The following is a 25160-nucleotide window of genomic DNA, read 5'->3' as shown; positions in this document are numbered from 1 at the left end:
ATGTATGAGCCCTCCAAAAACCACTAAATACCTACTGTACCTACATATAGGTGACACCTGCAAGTTTGAGGGGTATTGTAGTGGTGCACAGCTTGTTACAGTAGGTTTTTCTCTGTTCCTGGAGGGCTTACCATACAATATAAGGGGGTTATGGAGAGATGTGTACCTGGGACCTTTTATGTGAAGTCCACTGCAGTGCCTTCTAGACTACCCCACTGCTCTGCTGGGATGTCGGTGTGGGCAGTCTACTAAGAGTGCTGCCCCCCCCCCCCCCCCCCCCCCCCCAATACATCCCAGTGTCTGTTTTTTGGACATTTTTCTCTTAGACAGTTTTTTTCCCAAAAGAAAAACACACTGAGCACAAAACGTCTAGAAAAAAGCAATTTTTGAACCAAAGAAATAGACGTTTTTCAAGTTAAATTTTTCTTTGTTCGCCACTCAGTGTTTGGAAGTTTTTATTGAAAATGCTCTTCCAAATGCAATAATTTTCATTAACAGTTTTATTAAAAGTGTACATTCTTTTAAGAATAGTTTATATTTCCTTTGTATCACTTTAAACTACAGTAAATAATATTTTGGTTCTTTTTTGCTCAGCCACATAATGTAGTTTTCAGTGTGTCACACATATAAACACGGTCTGTCAGGTGTGTCACAACCGAAGAAAGGTTGAGAACCACTGTTCTAGTGATATATACATGTAATATTTCAAGAGTGACTCCCATTCTCTCTAGGATTAGGTAAGCTGTACTGATATGTAGCAGGAAGGCAAATCCTGCATAGTGAGTTTCAAATCTAAAAATCATAGTAACATAGTAGATGACGGCAGATAAAGACCTGTACGGTCCATCCAGTCTGCCCAACAAGATAAACTCATATGTGCTACTTTTTTGTATTTATCCTTGCCATTTTCGGGGCATAGACCGTAGAAGTCTGCCCAGTATTTGCCCCATCTCCCAACCACCGGTGCTGCCACCCAATCACCGTTAAGCTTCTGAGGATCCATTCCTTCTGAGCAGGATTCCTTTGTGTTTATCCCACGCATTTTTTAATTCAGGTACCGTTTTCATCTCCACCACCTCCCGTGGAAGGGCGTTCCAAGTATCCACCACTCTGTTTGTGAAAAAATACTTCCTAACATTTTTCTTGAGTCTGCCCCCCTTCAACCTCATTTCATGTCCTCTAGTTCTACCGCCTTCCCATCTCCAGAAAAGATTTGTTTGCAGATTAATCAGTCTGTTCTTCTTATTTTCTTTTTAATGTAACTATTGTGGTGGTTGAATATGCATTCTTAAAGTTATTGTATTGTTGTGAATCACTTTGAGTCTGTGTGATGCAGGCAATTAATAATTTGAAGTAAGTAATCAAATAAATGAAGTACTTTGCCGTTTATTGCCATTATTACAAAAAAATGTTTTTGTAGGGCAAGACCGTTACCCTGAAACTGAAGAATGTGAACTTTGAAGTGAAAACAAGGGCTTACACTGTACTGTCTGCTGTTTCTACCGAAGAAGAAATCTTTGCAGTTGCCAAGGAACTGCTTAGGGCAGAGATTGAAATTGCTTCTCCCCAACCCCTACGACTAAGGCTTATGGGTAAGATGATATAAGTGTGTTTTCTGCAAAACCTCTTCTGCTTTTAAGAGAAAAGACATTCCGTTCAGTATTCAGATTCTGAGGTCAGCGTATATTTTAAAACGCAGGTTGTGTTGTTAAAAAAATACATATATTCAGCAGCCATATCCATACAGCCAGCAGCGCTGAATACAAATGTCAGCTATGCATATAGGATGATATTCTTAGCTAGGGTAGGAGTAGATAAACATGTCCTACTATAGTATGTGTAGCTGGTGTGACTCCTTGTGTGTGTATGTGTGTGTGTGTGTGTGACTAGCAAGTTAGTTACTTCTTCCATTAAAGACCTGGGTGAAGAGCCAAGTTTTCACCTGCTTCCTGAAGTAGAGATAGTCTTGTATTAAGTAAATCCTTTCAGAGAGTTCATTCCAGAGTGTGGGGGCTACTCTGGAGAAGTCTCATTGGCGGCTATCTCATTGTGTGATGTCCTTTGGAGAGGGTGTGGTTAGAAATACTACTTGGAAGGGCCTTAGAGGGGCATTTTCGAAAGAAACATCTAAGTTTGGATTTGGACGTCTTTGTAAAACGTCGAAATCCAGAGGCGGGGAAAACCGTATTTTCGAAAAAAGGATGTCCATCTTTTGTTTTGAAAATACCATTGAAGACGTCCAAATCCAAGGACGTCATTAAATTTGGACGTCTTTGACTTTCGGCCATTTTTGAACACAAAGACGTGCAAATGCAAGACATCCAAAACAGAGGGGGAGTGGCTTGATGGTTAGTGCAGCGGGCTTTGATCCTGGCAACATGGGTTCAATTCCCACTGCTGCTCCTTGTGACTTTGGGCAAGTCAAATGCACAAGGGGCATTTTTGTATATGACATCTAAATCTGAATTTGGATGTTTTTTGTAAAATGTCCAAAATCAGAACAGGAAAGGTCATTTTCTACAAAAAAAAGTCTCTCTTTTCTTTTTGAAAGTGCTGTTTGGAAAAAATGTTTTGTGATTTGGGGGGGAAGGGGAGGTGATCCCTGAGTCCCTCCAGTGGTCATCTGGTCATTTGGGGTACCTCTTGTGTGGAGTAGAGGAGTAGCCTAGTGGTTAGTGCAGCAGACTTTGATCCTGGGGAAGTGGGTTCAATTCCCACTGTAGCTATTCGTTATAAAAACAGGTCTAGCTCAAAACATCTAAGTTTTAGTCTTGGACGTCTTTGTTTTGTTCCATTATCACTGAAAGATGTCCATGTCTTAGGAACGCCCAAGTCCCGCCTTGAACACACCCCTGGCACGCTCCCTTGAGATTTGGACATCCTTCTGACAGACTGCAGTTGGAGACGTCCAAAATCGGGTTTCAATTATACCGATTTTGACGTCCCTGGGAGATGGACCTCCATGTTCTGATTTATGTCGAAAGATGGACGTCCATCTCTTTCGAAAATGAGCCTGTTAGTGACCTTGGAGATATGTAGAAAGAGATCCTGTTCAAGTGCTCTGGGCCATTTCCTTTAATGGTAGCAGTGAAGTCTTTGCAAAAATGGTGTGATGTGGTCACATCGCTCACAATCTTCTATTAGTCTTGCTGCAGCATTCTGAATCAATTGGAGCTGATGCAGACCCTTTATAGTCAGACCAGTGTAGAGTGCATTACAGTAATATATAAGTTCTTTTGAATATCAGGACCAGAACTATTCATTATGAAGCCCACATCTGTTTCAAAATGCAGAAGCTCCCAGTTCATCAAACTGTTGCATTTTAATCCAATATTCTGCTTCACTCTTACAGGGAATATCACCGCAGCAAACACCGTTCCATGAATTATCATTTTTCTAGCAGGTTGCCAATAATATCAATTGAAAACCATTAAAATAATTTTAAATTTCTATTTTAAATGCCTTTTCAGTGTGCATCTTCAGCCAATTCTGCCTTTTCTTTTAAAGGAAAGGAGGTATGTGAGGAGGGATTCTGGCAGAAAGATGCTTCATTTTAATTTAGATTTGTTGGATACAGTGGATACGTGTTTTTTGAACTTTGACTGCATGAAAGTGCCTAAGATATTGAAGGGAAAGAAGAACAATTTTGTTGTTGTCCAGTTATTGCTGATTTAACTTGAGACTCAAACTGCAGAGTGTTAACCACTAGCCAGTACCTCTACTTTACATTTCTCTGTTTGTTCCTCCATCCCCATTTAAGTTTCTCACAGAACTAGTTCATCAGCGATGTTTGCTTACCTGTGAACTTAAAGTTTGTTATCACTTTAAAAGAAATCTTAGTGCATCTTAACACATTTTAATTCATGGTCAGGAGTGAACATAGCACAGCCTATAGTTAAATACCATTTACCAGTTTTACAAGATCACCTCAAACCCTTAATTTTGTTTGTAAAGTTCATACTTCCTTAGGTCAAAAAGTAGGATGTGTTTTAGTATATCTTTGGAAAATAACTAATATTAAAAATGGTTTAAAACATTTTAATTCCATTGTAAAAACTATTTTGGTTGTGTTTGCTTGCTGGATGAATACCGCACATGTGTTTTGATTTTCATTACCTGAAGCATGTCCTAGCAACTTCAATCCCTAAGAGTCCACCAAACAGTCAGGTTGTCAGAATAACTCTGGTGTAATAGGTGAAATAGATTCTCATACTATGGAGGCAGTTTACATGCAGATTTATCTCTTACCTAATCATAAGAACATAAGAATTGCCATACTGGGACAAACTGAAGGTCCATCAAGCCCAGAATCCTGTTTCCAACAGTGGCCAATCCAGGTTACAAGTATCTGGCAAGATCCCAAAACAGTACAGTCCATTTTATGCTGCTTATCCTAGAAATAAGCAGTGGATCTTAATAATGGCTTATGGACTTTTCTTTTAGGAAGCTATCCAAACCTTTTTTAAACCCCGCTAAGCTAACTGCTTTTACCACATTCTCTGGCAATGAATTAATTACATGTTGATTGAAGAAATATTTTCTCTGATTTGTTTTAAATGTACTATTTTATAGCTTCATTGTGTGCCCCCTAGTCCTAGTATTTTTGGAAAGAGTAAACAAGTGATTTATGTCTACCCATTCCACTCCACTCATTATTTTATAGACCTCTGTCATATCTCCCCAGTCGTCTTTTCTCCAAGCTGAAGAGCCCTAGCTGCTTTAGTCTTTTCTCATAGGGAAATCATCCCATCCCCTTTATCATATTCGTCACCCTTCTCTGTACCTTTTCTAATTCCACTATATCTTTTTTGAGATGCGGTGACCAGATTTGCACATAGTATTAAGGGTGTGGTAGCACCATGGAGCTATACAAAGGCATTATAATATCCTCATTTTTGTTTTCCATTTCTTTCCTAATAATACCTAACATTCTGTTTGCTTTCTTAGCTGCCACCACCGCACACTGAACAGAGGATTTCAACGTATCATTAATGATGACATCTAGATCCCCGTCCCTTTCCTGGTTGGTGACTCCTAATGTGGAACCTTGCATCACATAACTATAATTTGGGTTCCTCTTTCCCACGTGCATCACTTTGCATTTGCTCACATTAAATGTCATCTGCCATTTGGATGTCTTTGAATAACTTTGTGTTGTCAGCAAATGTAATTACCTCGCTAGTTACTCCCATCTCTAGATCATTTATAAATATGTAAAAATAAGCGATCCCAGCACAGACCCCTGGGGAACCCCACTATCTACCCTTCTCCATTGAGAATACTGACCATTTAAACCTACTCTCTGTTTTCTATCTTTTAACCAGTTTTTAGTCCAGAATAGTACACTACCTCCTATCCCATGACTCTCCAATTTCATCTGGAGTCTTTCATGAGATACTTTGTCAAACGCCTTTTGAAAATCCAGATACACGGTATCAACCAGCTCACCTTTATCCACATGTTTGTTCATTCCTTCAAAGAAATGTAGTAGATTGGTGAGGCAAGATTTCCCTTCCAGTGGCGTACCAAGGAGGGGGGGGGGGGCGGTCTGCCCCGGGTGAACGCCGCTGGGGGGGGGGGGGGGGGTGCCGCGCGTCTGTCGGCAACACTCGTTCCCTGCTCCCTCTGCCCCGGAACGGGTTACTTCCTGTTACGGGGCACAGGGAGCAGGGAACGAGTGAAGCTGACAGGCGCGCGGCACCCCCCCCCCCCCCCAGCAGGTAAAGATGCACCCGGGGAGGGTGTAGTTTCGCCGGGGGGAGGTCGTGTCCGTCATTTCGCCGCTGGGGGGGTGCCGCGCGTCTGTTGGCAATGCTCGTTCCCTGCTCCCTCTGCCCCGGAACAGGAACCGTTCTGGGGCAGAGGGAGCAGGGAACGAGCGTTGCCGACAGATGCGCGGCACCCCCTCAGCAGGTAACAATGCACCGGAGGGGGGTGTCCGTCGTTTCGCCGGGGGGGGGGGGGGGTCGTGCTGCATCCGGGGGGAGGGGCGCATCGGCGATCCGCCCCGGGTGTCAGCCACCCTAGGAACGCCACTGTTCCCTTCACTAAATCCATGTTGACTTTGTCTCATTAATCCATGCTTTTAAATATGCTCTACCATTTTTCCCGGCACTGATGTCAGGCTCACTGGTCTATAGTTTCCTGGATCACCTCTGAAACCTTTTTTAAAAATTGGCGTTACATTGGCCACCCTCCAATCTTCCAGTACCATTCTTGATTTTAAATATAAATTAGATATTACTAACAATAATTCCACAAGTTCATTTTTCGATTCTATCAGTACTCTGGGATGAATACCATCCGTTCCAGGTGATTTACTACTCTTCAATTTTTCAAATTGCCCCATTACATCTGCCAGGTTTACAGAGACTTCATTCATTCATTCAGTTTCTCTGGCTCATCATCTTTGAATACCATTTCAGGCACCGTTATGGTTGTGCTAAAAATCTGACCAGTTGGTGGCCCTTAAAGACCATAGTTGTTGCCCACTTTTGCCTCTGAATGTAGTACATTGTAGGTTTTTCAACCTTAATATATATTTAATGGGTCTACGGTGTACAAACAGTATTGCTGTTAGGACTTGGAGACTTTTCAGATTTGAACAAGAAAAGCCCGTTCTATAAAGAAGGTTTTCCTAAACCTGACTTAGTGACCCTACACGCAGTCAATTTTTCAGGATATCCATAGTAAATATGCATTACAAAATATTTATTAACAAAAACCTTTCTCCACACAAACCAAGAAGATGGCCGACAGGTAAGGAGCTCAGTAACGCGCTCCTGAAGCCCTGAGGGAAAAAAACCCACCTAGACCATCTGGGCAACCCTGCAACCGGGCTGGAACGGACCGGAGTCAAATCGGAACAGACTAGTGGAATACCGAATAGCGACGACCTCACGGAACCCCAGCACAGACGAATGAACCCGAAGCTGACCGCAGCTGTCTGCCCACCTCGAGGCCTCGACCCATCCTGACCAACCCCGATCGAACTGGAATCCTGCCGTGCCGTGCCGTGCCGAGGCCGATCGACCTCAGTGCCTGACAGCCTTAACGGGTGACCGCCACGAGGTTTGCCACGAGGTTCCACTCCCGCGATCCAAGTCTGGTACACCGATCGTATTGGAATCCAGCTGTGCCAAGGCAGATCAATCTCACTGACCGACGGCCTCAATGGGTGACCGCCACAAGGTTGCACTCCTGCGATCCAAGTCCGGTGCACCGGAGAGACCATCGAAACCTCGCTGCACCCGGGAGACGCGAAACGGAGGGAGAAGTCGACCGCATGGATCGAGTAGAGAAGGGAAAAGCGCCGCACACTCGAATATACGCCAGGACACCGGATCATAGGCCTCCCAGACAGATCTGGAGAACCAGGAGACCCACGCGGACACAATCTCCCAACCCAACATCAACCGTGGCAAGGACCCGCGTGAGAGCGACCTATTCGCACAGTGGAGCCTGTGCTGCCGAGATCCAAGATCGAGACAGTACCGCCGCTGGTGGGTACTAGACTGAACTAATGGACTCTCCACCAATTCCAGACTTACATCTCTAGAAGGAGACCCGCTGAGAGTTGCTGATGATAGGCTGCAGCACTTCATAAAACCATCCGCCTTGTTCTGAATGAAGTAACTTTAATCTGCTTAATTACCGGTAATCTGCATCTCATATCAGGATACTGCAGATAGAACTGTAATCTGCTTCAAATTTATGCTTTTAAAATCTGCATTAAACCTATGGTTTTTTTTGTTTTTTAAATCTGCATCCTATAGCATGATATAGCATATAGAACTGCTCCAAACCTACGCTTTTAAAATCTGTGTTAAACCTATGCTTTTTTAGAATCTGCATCCAATAGCATGATATTGCGTATAGAACTGCTTTAAACGAATGCTTTAAAATCTGCATTAAACCTATGATTTAAAATCTGCATCTGATAGCATAATATTGCATATTGAACTACTACTACTACTACTTAACATTTCTAGAGCGCTACCAGGGTTACGCAGCGCTGTACAATTTAACAAAGAGAGACAGTCCCTGTAATGTAAAACTTGCTGCATCTCATAGCATATAGAACAGGATATTGCATACGGAACTGTAATTTAAACCCTGTATTTCATAGCTTGATACTGTATACAGAACTGTAATCTGCCTTTCTTAAACCTCAATGCAACAATATCATGATTTGATAACTGAGCTGACATACTCTAATGCTCTAAATACACAAATTAATTCACAAACAAACACTGATATGAACTCCAGCACACTATTTCTAACGATCTACTGTCTCACCCTAATCCAACACATACTCATAATCCCGAGCACAGACAATAATAGTCCCACACTTCACAAACCATCCAAGCAACCCACACACAACATGCATATTCAAAAAATTAAAAAAAAGCCATGAAGAACCTACTATCCACGGACACCATCAACAGAAAGGAAGGAAAGAACTCAACAAACCCACCTACCAAGAAGACAGACAACTGATATGAATTACCACTACCCGGAGCCCAGTTGAACATCACCAACTAATACAAATAGGCTACATCAATGCCAGATCGGCAGTTAATAAAACCACAATCATAACCGACTGGATTATTGATGAACATCTCGATTTTCTACTTATTAGCGAAACTTGGATCCATGACTCCAAAGATCCAATAATTCTAGAGCTCTGTCCCCCAGGATACAAAATTACCCACTGGACAAGAGAAGGAAAAAGAGGAGGAGGCATAGCAATAATTTATAAATCTCAATTCACAGTCACAACAACAGCAGAATCTATACTACCCCAACTTGAAATAGCCTCAGTCAGAATCAACCACCCCAAACTACGTAATCACCTAAACCTAATCTTATTTTACAGACCCCCGGGCAATTGGCAAGACTCACAAACACAATTTATGGATTTCATATCGAATATTTGGGTTTCCACCCAGGACCTTCTCATAGCAGGAGACATCAATCTCCATCTTGAAGATACTAACTCAAGCAATGTACTTGAATGCAAGGAATTCCTCCAACTATGGGAGCTCCACTGGCCAAACATGCAACCCACCCACAATAAAGGACACACATTAGATATTATCACCCACAAATTCCCATCAGAACCTAATCTCACACATATAGACACAAAATGGACAGCCATGCCATGGTCCAATCACTACAAAGCAAACCTCTCCCTCTGCTGGAGAACAAAAAAGACACAACAAAAACAAGAGCAGAAAACCTACACTACGAGAGGCAAAATAGACCCACCAACATTCTGGCAACAATTCTATACAGACGAATGGACAACACCCACAGACTCACCCCAATTTCTTCAAGAATTGGACAACACATGCAGAACAGTACTAGACAACATAGCACCACTTCAAACCAGAACCTCACATAGAAAAAAATCAATACCATGGTTTAATGAAGAACTGAAAGAACTAAAAACACAGGTCAGAAGACTAGAACGAGCATGGACCAAGAAAAAAGATGAACAAACACTCAAAGACTGGAAAAAGCTACAAAGAAAAAATACAAATACACTATCAGACACACTAAAAGAACGTACTACAAAACCAAAATAGGACTAAACTACAAGGACACACACAAACTCTTCTCACTTGTAAACAAACTCCTAAATACTACACCGGTTACCTCTAACAATATAGAAACCCCATCCGCAACCAATCTTGCGAATTACTTCAATGAAAAAATCATAAAGCTCCGACTCATGATACCTACCAACACTACTGAGCACACAAACATCCTTGAATGTCTTGACCCAAAACCTGGGGAAAGCCCAGCAGATCGATCATGGACCAACTTTGACATGATATCGTCAAACGAATTCTCACAATGGCTTGGAAAATACGCCAAGTCACAATGCAAATTAGACATCTGCCCCAACAGCCTAATAAGATCCGCCCCCAAACAATTCAAAAAAGACCTCACAGATCATATAAACCACAGGCTTCAAAATGGTCTCTTCCCCATGGAGAAAGGAAACATCTTACTTACCCCACTACCAAAAAATGCTAAGAAAAACACAATGGACCTAACCAATTACCGCCCAGTAGCATCAATTCCACTCATTACCAAACTCATGGAGGGCATAGTGACGAAGCAACTCTCTGAATACATAAATAAACACTCAATTCTACACGAGTCTCAATCAGGATTTCGGTCAAATCACAGCACCGAAACGGTACTAATATCTGCAATGAACTCATTCAAACAAGCAGTTGCAACTGGTAACAACATACTCCTCCTACAATTCGACATGTCCAGCGCTTTTGACATGGTTAATCATGGAATACTATTACATATACTAGAATACTTTGGAGTAGGAGGTACAGTTCTCAAATGGTTCAAAGGATTCCTGACCACAAGATCTTACCAAGTAACAACAGATACGGACAGATCACCCCCATGGACACCTGAATGTGGAGTTCCCCAAGGATCCCCCCTATCACCAACTCTCTTCAACCTAATGATGATACCTTTAGCCAAACTTCTAGCCAATCAAAACCTTAATCCCTACATATATGCAGACGACGTCACGTTCTACATCCCATTCAAACATGATCTAAACGAAATCACCAACGAGATCAACCAAAGCCTCCAAATGCACTCCTGGGCAGATGCATTCCAGCTGAAACTCAACGCAGCAAAAACTCAGTGTCTTGTCCTCACCTCACAACACAACAAAAACAACTACTCCACAATAACCACACCATACTGTTCTCTCCCTGTCGGACAAAATCTAAAAATTCTCGGAGTTACCATGCACCGAAACCTCACACTCGACACTCACGTGAAGAACACAACGAAAAAGATGTTCCACTCCATGTGGAAACTCAAAAGAGTAAGACCTTTCTTCCCAAGATATATCTTCCTTACCCTGGTACAGTCACTGGTAATAAGCCATCTGGACTACTGCAATGCACTGTACGCTGGCTGCAAAGAACAGACTATCAGAAAACTCCAAACAGCCCAAAATACCGCCGCCAGACTCATATTTGGAAAAACTAAATATGAAAGTGCAAAACCCCTAAGAGAGAAACTCCACTGGCTCCCTCTCAAGGAACGCATCGCTACATTATGGTCGGACCACCATAAAGCAAATGTCTCTCTCAACTGGCAAAAAACACACATAAACACAACCAATAAACATGAGCGAACAACATACACCATGAGAGGAAAAATAGACCCCACAACATTTTGGCAACAGATCTACCAGAACGAATGGTCAACCAATGCTGACACCATCCAATTCCTCCAAGAATGGGACGATTTATGCACAACAACATTAGACAAAATTGCCCCAATCCAAACCAGAACATCACACAGAAAAAAATCAAACCCATGGTTCACCGAAGAGCTGAAAAAGCTTAAAACACAAGTCAGGAAACTAGAACGGGCATGGAACAAAAAAAGAGATGAACAAACACTAAATGCCTGGAAATTACTTCGGAGGAAATACAAATATACCATAAAACAGAATAAAAGACTACACTACAAGACAATAATAGGACCAAACTACAAAGACACACACAAACTCTTCTACCTCGTGAACAAACTATTAGACACCACACCAGTCACAAACAACAGCAAAGATATACCAGACGTTGACAACCTTGTGAAATACTTCAAGGAGAAAATAATAAAATTAAGACTCCAAATACCTGCCAGCCCTATTGAATACGCCACACTCCTAGATTGTCTAGACCCAGAAGACGGAATATACCCAGCAGACAGAACCTGGACCGAATTCGAACTACTATCAGAAGACCTCATCTCTGAAACACTTAGAAGATATGCCAAATCCCACTGCAAACTAGACATATGCCCAAATAACCTCATGAAATCAGCTCCTCAACAATTCATAATAGACCTAACAAACCATGTAAACGTCATGCTACAAAACGGACTTTTCCCAAAAGAAAAAGGAAAAATTTTACTCACCCCTATACCCAAAGACACAAAGAAAAGCGCAAGGGAAATAACCAACTACAGACCAGTAGCATCCATACCACTAATAACCAAAATAACCGAAGGAATGGTAACTAAACAACTCACTAACTATTTAAACAAATACTCAATACTACATGATGCCCAATCAGGATTCCGATCGAATTACAGCACGGAAACAGTATTAATTACCCTCATGACTAAATTCAAACAAATGATTGCAACCGGCAACAATATACTCCTCCTACAATTTGACATGTCTAGTGCCTTCGACATGGTAGACCACGGAATCCTATTACACATACTCAAATATTTTGGCATGGGAGGAAATGTCCTAAACTGGTTCAAGGGGTTCCTAACCCAACGTTCATACCAAGTCACATCAAATTCAGCCATGTCTGCTGCATGGACACCTGAATGTGGGGTACCACAAGGATCACCTCTCTCACCAACCATCTTCAACCTAATGATGACCCCCTTGGCAAAACTCCTATCAAACCATAACCTCAACCCATATATCTATGCCAATGATGTAACAATATACATCCCTTTCAAACAAGACATCAAAGAAATCTTCAATGAAATCAACCAAAGTCTACGCATCATGAACACCTGGGCAGATGCATTTCGTTTGAAACTAAATGCAGAAAAAACTCAATGCCTGATACTTACCTCCCAATACAACACAAATGAATTTACCGCCATAAATACACCTAACCTAAGCCTTCCAATCTCAGAAACGTTAAAAATCCTTGGAGTTACTATCGACCGACACCTAACACTCGAAACCCATGCAAACAACACAACCAAAAAGATGTTCTACTGCATGTGGAAACTGAAAAGAATAAGACCATTCTTCCCAAGATCCGTCTTTCGCAGCCTAATACAATCCCTCGTACTCAGCCATCTGGATTACTGCAACTCACTGTACGCAGGCTGCAAAGAGCAAATCTTGAGGAAACTTCAAACAGCCCAGAATACAGCAGCCAGACTCATCTTCGGAATACCAAAATATGAAAGTGCAAAACCCTTACGAGAGAAGCTACACTGGCTCCCACTCAAGGAACGCATTACTTTCAAAGTGTGCACATTAGTCCACAAAATCATTCACGGCGAAGCCCCAGCCTACATGTCTGAGTTAATCGACTTACCATCCAGAAACGCTAAAAGATCATCCCGAACTTTCCTCAACCTCCACTTCCCTAACTGCAAGGGCCTGAAATACAAGACGCTGCACGCATCAACCTTTACTTACATGAGCACGCAGTTCTGGAACAAACTGCCGCGGAACTTGAAAACGATCTACGAACAAACCAACTTCCGTAAATCACTGAAGACACATCTTTTTGATAAAATTTACGGAAAGAACCAAAACACATAAAGCTCACACTCACTGTTCAGTAATACATCAATACATCCACTTATGAATTCTCAACCCCTAATCTCACCACACCCATACCTCTACTCACAGAAAAATGTATACCATATGCTACATATAGCGCCCCTTAATTTCCCGTTGTCTCCTTCCAATGTCTCAATGTTCTTTTCAATTGATTTATTCCTTAACGATTTTGATTTTGTCTCGTTTAACTCTTCACAATGTAATCCATAACCTGAATTGTAACAAATTGTATTTCCATTATTCATAATGTATTGTAAGCCACACTGAGCCCGCAAAAAGGTGGGAAAATGTGGGATACAAATGCAATAAATAAATAAATAAAATTCAAGATCTGCACGATAGTACACAAAATCATCCACGCAGACGCCCCAATCTACATGCTAAACCTTGTGGATTTGCCTCCCAGAAATGCCATAAGATCATCCCGCCAGTTCCTCAATCTGCACTTCCCCAGCTGCAAAGGAATAAAATACAAGCTGATACACGCCACCACCTTCTCTTACATGAGCACGCAGCTGTGGAATGCACTACCTACAACACTGAAAGCTATTGACGAAATAACCAACTTCCGCAAATCCCTGAAGACACATCTCTTCCAGAAAGCCTACAAAGAGAAACCATAGCCTTACAAAAATTACCTCACCAATCCACACAGTTATCACAGTCCACCTTCAACCTTGCCTAACAACTTCCTTCTCTCTTCCATTACCTAATCTTTGAACACTACTAATTGTAACTGACATCACAGAATGATTATGTCATAACCAAACTCTGTAAGCCACATTGAGCCTGCAAATAGTTGGGAAAATGTGGGATACAAATGCAATAAATAAATAAATCAAATCTCCAACAAACCCACCAATTCATCCAGTCCAACCACAGTTAGTTCTCCTTATAATGTCCAAAGTCCCAAATGATCAAATCGATCAAACAACTTTCATAAAATAAAAGTTGACAATAGTCCAACTGCAGTCAGTTCTCCTGATAGTCAAGAGGGATATAATCAACAAGCTAAGTTGTTGGCGGATAGGTTTCAAAAGCGTGGGTATCCCCCACAAGCGATCAGCAAGGCTTATAAACGTGCCAAATATGCACATCCCTGTTGGTTAGATATTCCGAAGGGCAGCAGGGAAGATCAAGATTGGCATATTAATTGTATACTCCCATTTTACAAGCAAACAGGGTTGATACAAGATATTTTAATGAAACATTGGTCAGTGTTATCGTTGCATCCAGCGTTAAATAACAAGCCACGATTTTCATGTATGCGAGATCGGAATATTGGAGAGTTATTGTCTAAGAAAAGATTGATGATACAGCAAGAGCGGGGGATGCTAAATGGACATACACAGTGTAATACATGTGTTTATTGTAAGCATGTTATGTGTACTGATCGAGTGTGGGTTCCATCTGTGGGGAAATACTTTTATTTAAGACCTAGGACAGATTGTAACACTCAGAATGTAATTTATGGTATATGTTGCCCATGCCAATTGTGGTATATTGGTGAAACTACGCATAGAATTAAGATGCATATAGCTCAGCATGTTAGCAACATTAGGTTAAATAAAGTGGAAACTCCGCTTGTGAGTCATTGGCTACAATTGAATCACACGATTGCTGATTTGAAGTTTGTAGTTCTATTTCAGTTGCAAGGTGGAGTGGGAAACCCTGAGAGGGAATTGGTTCGTAGAGAACAACGTATGATTTATAATTGGAAGACTGTGGAGCCATATGGTCTTAATAAGGAAGTGGATTAATCTCTATTAATAGCAGTATAAAGGAGTAAGTGTGGTGTGAAACTATGCGACTTGCGTAGCTTGTTGTACCGGATTTGGAAGTAGTCCTTGGTGCACCAGACGCTCTAATGGAGCAGGTAAAGGTAATTTAAAAAAAGATACATTTGAATAATAGTAGGTTGAGTGTTGAATTTAGGATTATGAGATTAATGTGAGATGTTTGTGTAAGGTCTCCTGATGAAGTAAAAAGGAAACACGGCCTGTGTTGAGACCGGGACCTGTTTGAAGTGAGTGACGAATAAGGAAATCAGCAAACATCGGATGATCTCCATGGATAATTATGAACTGTGAAGGTTGGATATTGGATAAAGTTTAACATTGGATTTACCAGTGGAAGGATTGGCATCTTTAATCTGCACACACTGATAGCACATCTTGGAGCGTTGCGGTTTTCATCCTATGAACTTTGTTCGACCGATTGGGTCATTTTTGACTTTGGTCAATATCAGGAGAACTGACTACAGTTGGACTATTGTCAACTTTTATTTTATGAAAGTTGTTTGATCGATTTGATCATTTGGGACTTTGGACATTATAAGGAGAACTAACTGTGGTTGGACTGGATGAATTGGTGGGTTTGTTGGAGATTTGATGTGTTTGTGTGGAGAAAGGTTTTTGTTAATAAATATTTTGTAATGGATAAATTAGTTTAACATTGATGTATTGAATGCAGATTAACTAATTGGAAGAAGGATTTATCCCTTGCAATTGTACTAGTAAATATGCATGAGATGAATTTGTATTCATCTGAGACCCAGTGTATGTAAATTTATAATATACAGATTCATTGTGGATATTCTGAAAACCTAATTGGCTGTGGGGTCACCAGGACAAGTTTACGAGGCTTTGCCATAAAAGGAAGCATCTCATCTTTAATCATCTTATAATGTTAAAAAAAAAAATGAATGTGGTGTGGTGTGGAAGTGAATTTTAACATAAGAGATGTCATGCTGAAACAAACTAATGATCCCAGTATTTTGTGAGTTGCAGGTAATAGATCCTCATTTTTTCAGTTCTAGATTCCGATTTAGAGGCAAATATTGCTATCGATCAATTATAGGGTTATTATTAGTGATATTCAATCACTGCTTCCAAAAATGTCATCTTGTTGATGTTTGTTGGATATCTGTCCTTCTAATTTATTTGCTAATCCACCAATTACTATAATTTTTCAATAGTTTGTTGGTGTCTGGGAAACTTCCAGTACAGATGAGTTGTATTGCACTCACTCTTATACCAAAAGCTCAGAATTTGGATTTATCACTTCCAGTTTTAGACCGATAGCGGGGATCCCTCCGCTTACTAAACTGGAAACACTTGTTAGCTAACAGTTATCTACATATATTGCTAGATATTCATGTTATCATTCTACACAATTTGGGTTTAGATCTCAACGTAGCACTGAGTCTCTTCTTTTGGTGCTAACTACCATTGTTAAATAATACTTAAGTAGGGGTAAACAGATTATTTTATTTCAATATGATATCTTGTCAGCTTTTAATTCAGTGGATCATGGATTGTTGATGAACAGATCGAGGGGTTGGGCTTGTCTGGCTCAGTATTAAACTGGTTCATGGATTTTCTGAAGAATAGATCTTATACTGTTTGTTAATGTTGAAGAGTTGGGTATCTACAAGTGGAGTGCCTTTCATTGTCCCCTATGTTGTTTAATCTTTTTATGAGTTAACTTTCGCACATTGTTATAAATGAGGGTGAATGTTTATTTTCCTACGCTGATGATATTTTAATGTTGGTCCGTGTATGTTCTACACTAAAATAAACATCTAAAATTTTCTGTGCTATGAACAAAATTCAGAAATGGGCTGTTGGACATATTCTTTAATTGAATCAGCTTAAGTTCTGTGGTTCTCTAATTCTGAGAAAGATATTCCTCTTAACCTCGTACTGCCTAATGGAATCACTTTAAATATGGAAAAAGAATCTAGGGTTCTGGGTGTCATTTTGGACTACTTGTTAACTTTTGAAGCCAGATTAATCAGTTTTGGAAAAAGTCTTTTTTCCATTTACGCCAGTTGAGGCTGGTAAGATCATACTTTCAAAAGTCACATTTTATTTTGTTGGTCCAGATGTTGATTGTATCTAATCTGCTTTATTGTAATTCATTGTATTTTGGATTAGTAGTAAATTGTTAACTAAGTTACAACTTTTACAGAACATAGCGGTACAGTTGATTTTTAATTTAAGAAAGTACAATAGTGCCGCTGGTCATCTTAAAGAAAAACATTGGCTCTGTGTTTGGGCGTGAATTGTTTTTAAAACTATTTGTTTGTTTTTTCAGGTTTTATATGGGAATGCTTCTGAATTGTTAATTCAGTGCTTTTCTCATTGTTTTTATAATTCAGTCAGAGTTCCTGAAACTTTATTATTGGAGTATCCGGTGTTGAAGTTCAAACATCAGTTGGGTTCTGCTGTTTTAGTTTTAAGGAATGTCTTATAGTCTTAGTATTGTTTGATAGAGTAAAAGCTATTTTCTATTAACTTGTTCTTTACCACTCATGTTTCTGTAAATCTGTACCATACCCTTCACTGTCATCTCATGTCCAAGCTGAAAAGCCCTTACTTGTAAAATCTGTCCTTGTAAGGGACTGTCCTGCTGAGAGCATCCAGCAAAACTTATATTAAGGTGTATCCTGAGTAATTTTGTTAAATGTATTCTGTAAATCTAGAGGTACTTGTCTACATTTCCCTTATCTACATTCTTGTATCTTCAGAAACTTCTAATAGATTAGTAAGACAATAATTCCCTTTGCTAAATCTATGTTGGCGCTTCTCCGTTAAGTCACTTGTGTCCATGTGCCTAGTAATTCTGTTCTTAAAAATAGTTTCTGTTATTTTGCCTGGCACCAATGCTAGGCTGTATAGATTAGTGTTTTTCAAATCACAGCTGCAGCCCTTTTTAAACATTGGCTTCACATTAACCACCTTCCAGTTTTCAGATTCACTGGCTGATTTTAATAATAGGCTACAGATTGCTGCATAGCGAGCAGAGGAAGAAGCATGCGCTGTGGTATCTCTCTTTGCAGGCCCGCTTCTGTTGAACAGGAAGTGCAAATAGGAGAAGAAGGCGGGTCTTCAAAGAGAGACACTGTGGAGCATACATACTGCTTCCTCTGTTTGCTGCAAGAGCTAGCAGGCTGGGCTATCCATAGGGTGGGTGGGGGGAAGAGGCACAAATGAGCAGAAAAGCCTTGAAGGTGCCATGGAACACACTGCTTGCAAGTGTAAGGAAAGTTTGCAGGTCAGGCTGTAAGAGATGAGGGAGAAACAGAGTGGAAGAAAAAGGAAGGAGGCCATGTGTGTGTGTGTGTGTGTGAGAGAGAGAGAGAGAGGAGAGCTAAGTAGAAAGCAAAGGGGAGCATGCTGTAAGTATGAGAGAGTTGGGGAGTAAAGTGTGTATAAGGGGGAAGGAGAAGGGAAGTTTATGGCTATGTTTATTATGCTAGTGAAAAGAAATCCAGAAGTGGGAAATGAAGGACAGCTAGACCGACCACTGGTTCAACCAATCCAGTTTTATTCTTTGAAATGTATATAGGACACAATGCCTGCTTCAGGAGTCTGCTGATGTGGAAATCACAAAAAGGAATGATACTGGGAGTAATGTATAGGTCTTGAAAAAGACCATTTGCAAATAGGTGATGCACTGTCACAGTGCTGAAACAATTTCACACTGAAACTATTAGTGAAACATATAGTACCCACCTATTACATTTCTGATATGTCATTAACAAAATCAGCATTCATCAATAAGTACAGACCATGTTTAACCATTATATATAAACTGGTGTAACTGGCAAAATTTGTAGCATACCTCCAGTATATTTATAATTCTAGGTCTGTGCAATCTCATTTTTAAATGCTTTTTTCTTTCCTTCTAAAAACACATATTAAATAGTAGATTCAGCTTAGCTTAACATGGAGCTCTATTTCAAAATGTCATTCTATATCAGATATCTTCTTTGCTCACAGTCTGAAAAAAACCCACTATGGTGTTCATTTTTTTTTTTTTTTTGAAACAAATGGATGTCTCAAAATGGCCAAAAAAAAGTCCTCCTGCCAAAAATGTCCAAATCATGATTTTCAAAAAGACAGAATGTGGACGTTTTCCCTTGAGGAAATGTATTGGAGACGTGTTTTGGGTGGGACTAGGGTGGGCACAAAATTAGGACATCTTTCAGTGATAATGGAATGGGAAGAAACATCCAAGGCAAAAAAGGATGTTTTTATGCAGTACTATTTCAGTCATGTCCAGGGTCCAAAAAGGTGCCCTGGTTGAGCAGCTGACCACTGGAAGGAGGAAGGCATGACCCCTTCTTCATCTCCCAGTGGTCACTGACCCCCTCCCATCCCCCTAAAAAGTCAAAGCAGCTTTGTAAGGAGTAGCCTAGTGGTCAATGCAGTGGACTTTTAACAATGGGACCCAGGTGTAATTCCCAAATTAACTCTTATTTCTCTACAAATATGTGCGCCTTCCTGGAACATCTACTGTACCTAAGTTTATAAAACACCTGCAAGCATGATGGCTATTATAGTAGTGTACAGTAAGATACAGTAGGGTTTTATTTCTGTACCTGGAGTGCTCACAATACATAATAAAGGAGTTAAAGTGGAATTTTTTCCTGGGTGCCATTTCTTAAACTCCACTGCACTGATTATTAGGCTGCCCCTCTACTCTGTGTGGCCATTTTTGGGCCTGCTTTTTTGGCATTCGTATTTTGGACATTTCAGTTTGGAAAATGGCTGTTTATTTTGGACATTTTTCAGTGCAAGAACATCCTTCTCACATATTTTCAAACAAGAAATCCTGACATTTTTCCTGTTAGAAAATAGCTGTGGGATGTACAGTTTTTGGGGACATAATGAGCAGGATGTCCCAATTCTGACAAATGTTTTTTTCAAAAATGCCTCTCCACAGCTCTTCTCCCTTTTAAACATCAAAAAAGCATGGATTAAGTACAGACAGCTTGTATAGTCATTGGTAGGTTTTTACTCAATCCACCCTAGTCCACTTCAATACCATAATATGGATATGACATTTGATATGCTTTTGTTATGATGGATTTTTAGGTGTACGGGTGTCCAGCTTTTTAAACGAAGAAGAAAAGAAACATCACCAGAAGAGCATTCTCAATTTCCTGCAGGCTGGCAAAGTAGCCAGCACCTTATCTTCACTTCCACCAGAGAAACTAGAACCCAGACTATGCAACATACTTCCGCTGACATCCCACGGGGAGAGTTTTTTCAACAAGAAACGAGCTGAAATGCAGCAAAACAGAGAGCCTCTCAGAGAGGATACTCTTAGCCAGCAGAAAATGCCCAGCTTGAAGACTTTAGAGACTACAGGGCAGGAAACAAATGGCAAAAGAGATGCTGAGAAATCTACTGAAAGCCAGATCCTTACTTGTCCTGTTTGCTTTCGGAAACAAGAAACTAGCAGTCTGGAGACATTTAACAAACACATTGACAAATGCCTTATGGGTGCTTGTGGAGACCCTAATATGGAAATTCAGTACAAAAAAGATGAGTTACTCATGTTAAAAAAGAGTGATATTAATAATGCTAGTACTCCTTTAGATGATAAAAAGAAAAACCTTGAAATACTGCAGATTAACAAAGTGAACAAACTGGTGGAAGACTGCGAGGGCCACTCCAGCAGTAGTAATGCTGAAACAGTAACAAGCATAGCAGTGGAGTGTAAGCAAAGCAAGGAGAAAGGTTCAAAAGGCTCTGACAGGCCCAGTGCTACAGCAAGCAACATGTGCTGTCTACAAAATGTATCTGCTAAAGAAGTAGAAACTCAGCAGCCATGTACCTCCGGAACCCTGGAAGACACTGTTCTGATCTGCCCAGTATGTAATTTAGAACAAAAGACCACCAGCCTTGCATTGTTCAACAGGCACGTGGATGTGTGTTTAAACAAAGGCATCATTCAGAAGCTGACAGAAGAAAGCACTGGTCCAGCTGGGTGTGATACTGCAGCAAATACCCCAAGTTCTGGTAGGTGTATTTCATCTCTAACATGCATTTATAGCGAACATGTACTTATGTTATAGATTGTACAGAAGTCACTTTGGAACTACAGTACACAAACGAATTGGCAGTGTCGGAGAAAAACTGCAGCCTTAAAGTATTCAAGGCCTCTTCTCATGGATCTGATGATAACCTCTTTTCGCTTGTAGATGGTTAAGGGGCTGTATATAGTGGATATATCTACAAGATGGCATCTTTGGAACATATTGCTGTCATTTTCCTGACAACTTTTATAACTTTATAAAAGACTGTGTTTAAATTGGCATTTATATTCCACTTTGCCATTCAAGTCAGATTACAACACATCAATTAAAACACTTATTTTCAGAATCCATATAAAAATAAATTAAAATCCTCCCCTATTCAGCTTATAAAATAGGTCTTAGTAACTGAATACACTTGTTACCACAACCCTTAACTCCAGTTATACACTTGCAATCCTTCAGTAATCCCCTTTTCTCTTTGTTGACTTCAAATTGGGCATTATTTACCAAAAGACTCTACAGCAATCCTGTGTGCTAACATGCACTTTAATGCAAGTTAATTACCCCAGGCCCTCTTTTATGCAGTGAGACCTATTTACTAGTAAATGTGAATTAGCATCATTAGTGTATGCTAGTGCACTTAGTAAATGAAAAGTTGTAGAGTTGTGTATTTGAGGCACAGAAATCTGAGGGAGGGGTACACAACGGGAGCTGATATTCTAATGGCTACAAAGCAAGACTAAGTCAACAAAATTATTATATTCTATGATTTCAAGCTAGAAAAACAGTACAACAAAGTGTTAGCCAGAGGGATGCTAGTCTGCATAAGCAAAGGTGTAATTAGTAGAAAAAAAGGAAGTGATTATGTGGTTGTATAGTTTGTTGGGAGAATCTCACCTGGAGTATTGTGTCCTGTTCTAAAGTTTGTAGCTGTATAAGGAAATGCATAGGAGATAAGCACTTTTCAGCAAAAGGGAAGTTCTAGAAAAAGGAGTCATGATATGAAGGCTTTGAGGGGTCAGATTGAGGATCAATGTCAGTAAATGTTTCCACAGAGAGGGTGGGAGATGCCACATCCTCAGGCATAATTTCTCAAAGTCTGCAGTGGGCTGTCTCAGTTCTTGCTCCACCCCCACCCCCACCCCACTCTGCTGCTGGAAATGTCTAATCTGTTGGCAAGCTAAAGAACAAATATCACGGTCTTACCCCATACTTCAACAGAGCAAAAGATAGAGGCAGATTCCAACAACAAATCGTAAAAGTGTGGAGAAGAGTTAGACAACAAAGACACAATCCAGCAGCAGTATGGTTACAGTCACTTTTATTCAAAAAAGCCCAATGTGGCTATATTTCAGGGCAAAAGGCTAACATCCAGATTCCTTGATAATTATGTTCAAAGGGTCTAAATCACTGAGATGATCAAACGTTTCAACTGTTACCATGTTGCTGTGGATTGTGTCTTTGTTATCCAACTCTTCTCCACACTTACCGCATACTGCTCCTTCAAGCCTCAGAGGAATGCATGCCTTCCTCATTTAGCAATTATCCAATGTTCTTAACCTTTTAGCCTCCCACCTCAAATGATGTTGTCCCCCCCCCCCCCACACCCAGTAATGCTGGTAGAAACTCCTGCAAACCTACTGTACCTAAATGTAGCTTGTCTTGGAAACAAGGTGTGAGCAAAATGCTTAAATAAATTAATAAACCTGAAATAGAGGAAAACAGAGAAATCCGCCATTAATCTATAATCTCTTTCTCTGCCCCTCCCTCCATCCCAATGCTTCAAGATTGTCGGTATACAATGATGCTCCATCCCTCTCCTCCCTGGTAGCCAATGTACTAAATCGATTGGAGTCCACTCAGTTCTAACCGTACCCACTGCTTGTCCTTTCCTCTTCCACCTATTCCAACCCTACCTACTGGTAGTTCTCCCTTCTCCTTCTCTCATTCAACTATTGCCCTTATCTGAGCAGCCTTAAAGTATCACCCTAACCCCTCCCCCTCCTTCCATTAATTGCATAAAGGGTCACAGACACAGCTCTCAGAGGCTTTCCCTTCCACACAAAACTCTGTCACTTTTCTGCATCTGCCCAAGTACCCTCTAAGGTACCATAATGGCAGGGCTCTAAAAAGGTACATTGGCTTCGGTAATGCATTCATTCTCACTGTTTGCATCCTCCCTCTCCAAGAAATAGTCATCCTATCCCAGATCTCTAGCTGTCTACCAGTTCTCTTGAATGGGGTATCATAATTAGTCGCATATAGTTGATTAGCCAAAGTTATTAAATTTACCCCTAAATATAACAGGAAAACCCTCTCAATGGCCCTCTCCCTGACTGAAATATTCAAAACCTATGGTATGGAATAGTTAACTTTAAATCCTGACACCCTCCCATATTCTTCACTCTCCTTCATTTGCTTGGGCAAGAACACTCTGGGCTCAATTAATTTCAGCATCACATCATGAACAAATAAGCTGGCTTTATACTCTCTCCTCCTCCTGCCCTGCACCCCATGAATGTTCACATTTCCTCTTGAATTCCTATGCAAAAGGCTCCATGGCCAGGGCAAATGATAATGGGGAAAGGGAACTCCCTTGCTGTGTTCCTCAGTCCAGTTTGAATTAATCTGACTTCCCACCATTCTTATCAGTGCCTCGGGCCCATCACACAATGCCCATATCCACCTCAAATCCTCCCCCAACTCCCCAACTCTCTCTGCTTCAGGGATGAACAGAAATCCACCTCAACCTCTCAAATGTCTTCTCAGTGTCTAAACTCATCCCGTTTGGTGACTTCTTTCATCTTCTGCCATTTTCTTATTTATGGATTAAGTGTTTTTTTATGAATTGCTCATTTATCTTCATTATATTTGGTTATAAGATGCCTGGAGTCTATAAGCTTTGGGTGCCAAATACAGGTAACAAAATAAATCAAGTTATTGTTTTGCAGGGAGCTTGGGAAGAGGACAACAGGACATAAATACTACAACAAGAACAAAGAGGTAAGAGAAATTCTAGTGTGACTAAGTTGAGAAAACTAAAGGAATTATACTCTTTCATCTTTTTACAAAATTAATGTTGGTGTGTTGGGTCACATCCTTGGCTTTCTTGCATGATGTGCATAGCAGAAGTCTCTTTATGTGGATTTAACTTAAAGGGTGTTTGAAGAAGCATTATTTTTTTTAATCATTACATAGAGCTTGGCTTTGCTAAATTTTAGGTTGGCAAATAATCATGCACCATTTGGCAGGAACCATGAATAACATCTGCTTTTTGAGTTACGTTATGAGGCTCATTTTCGAAACACAAAAACATCCAAACAGTGGCAGAAGGGCGGGGTTTTTTGCCAAGGCGTCCAAATCACTATTTTTGAAACCCATTTTTAAGATGTTTTTCTATGCAGTTCATCTGCAGTGCATCCAAATCACAAGGGGACATGTTGGGGGCAGGATTTGGGCGTTCCCAGAACTTTGGCGTTTTTCTGCTAAAATGGAATAAAGCAAAAACGTCCAGGGCTAACAGATGTTTTGGTGTAGACCTGATTCAATCATGACTACGTCATAAAAAGTTGCCCTAAATGACCAGATGACCACTGGAGGGATGAAAGCATGACACCACTTACCCCCTCCCACCCACCAAAGGTGTGAAACAAACAGTACATACCAGCCTTTGTGACAGCTTCCGATGTTATGGCCAGTCCTATTAGAGCAGCAAGCAGGTCTCTGGAGTAGGCTGGTGGTTGGTGCAGTGCACTGTAGCGAAGGAGACCCAGGTCCATATCCCACTCTGTTACACTTGTGGTGGAGAGTGTGAGCCCTCGAAAACCCACCAAAAACCTACTGTACCCACATATAGGTGACACTTGCAGATATAAGGGCTATTGTAGTGGTGTACAGTTGGGTACACTAGGGTTTTGGAAGGCTCCCCATACAATATAAGGGGATAATAGT

At 40.6% G+C, this 25160-nt stretch overlaps 1 protein-coding gene across 4 annotated transcripts in view; it reads left to right on the top strand.

Moving 5' to 3' along the window:
- Positions 1–25160, top strand: part of POLK (DNA polymerase kappa) — a 238105-nt gene that overhangs the window by 191969 nt on the left and 20976 nt on the right. For all 4 annotated transcript variants that reach the window (XR_003940991.1, XM_030193266.1, XM_030193268.1 and 1 more), the window contains exons 12-14: positions 1421–1592; positions 20263–21192; positions 24161–24212. Coding sequence is in view for 3 of the 4 variants with exons in the window: in XM_030193266.1 (XP_030049126.1) it covers positions 1421–1592; positions 20263–21192; positions 24161–24212 (1154 nt within the window). In the remaining variant the exon portion in view is untranslated. The remainder of the gene's footprint in view (positions 1–1420; positions 1593–20262; positions 21193–24160; positions 24213–25160) is intronic.

The sequence above is a fragment of the Microcaecilia unicolor genome, chromosome 2, assembly GCF_901765095.1.
Source record: "Microcaecilia unicolor chromosome 2, aMicUni1.1, whole genome shotgun sequence".
Taxonomy (NCBI): Eukaryota; Metazoa; Chordata; class Amphibia; order Gymnophiona; family Siphonopidae; genus Microcaecilia; species Microcaecilia unicolor.
Note: the sequence above shows the minus strand (reverse complement) of the source record. Positions and strands in the feature narration are given on the sequence as shown.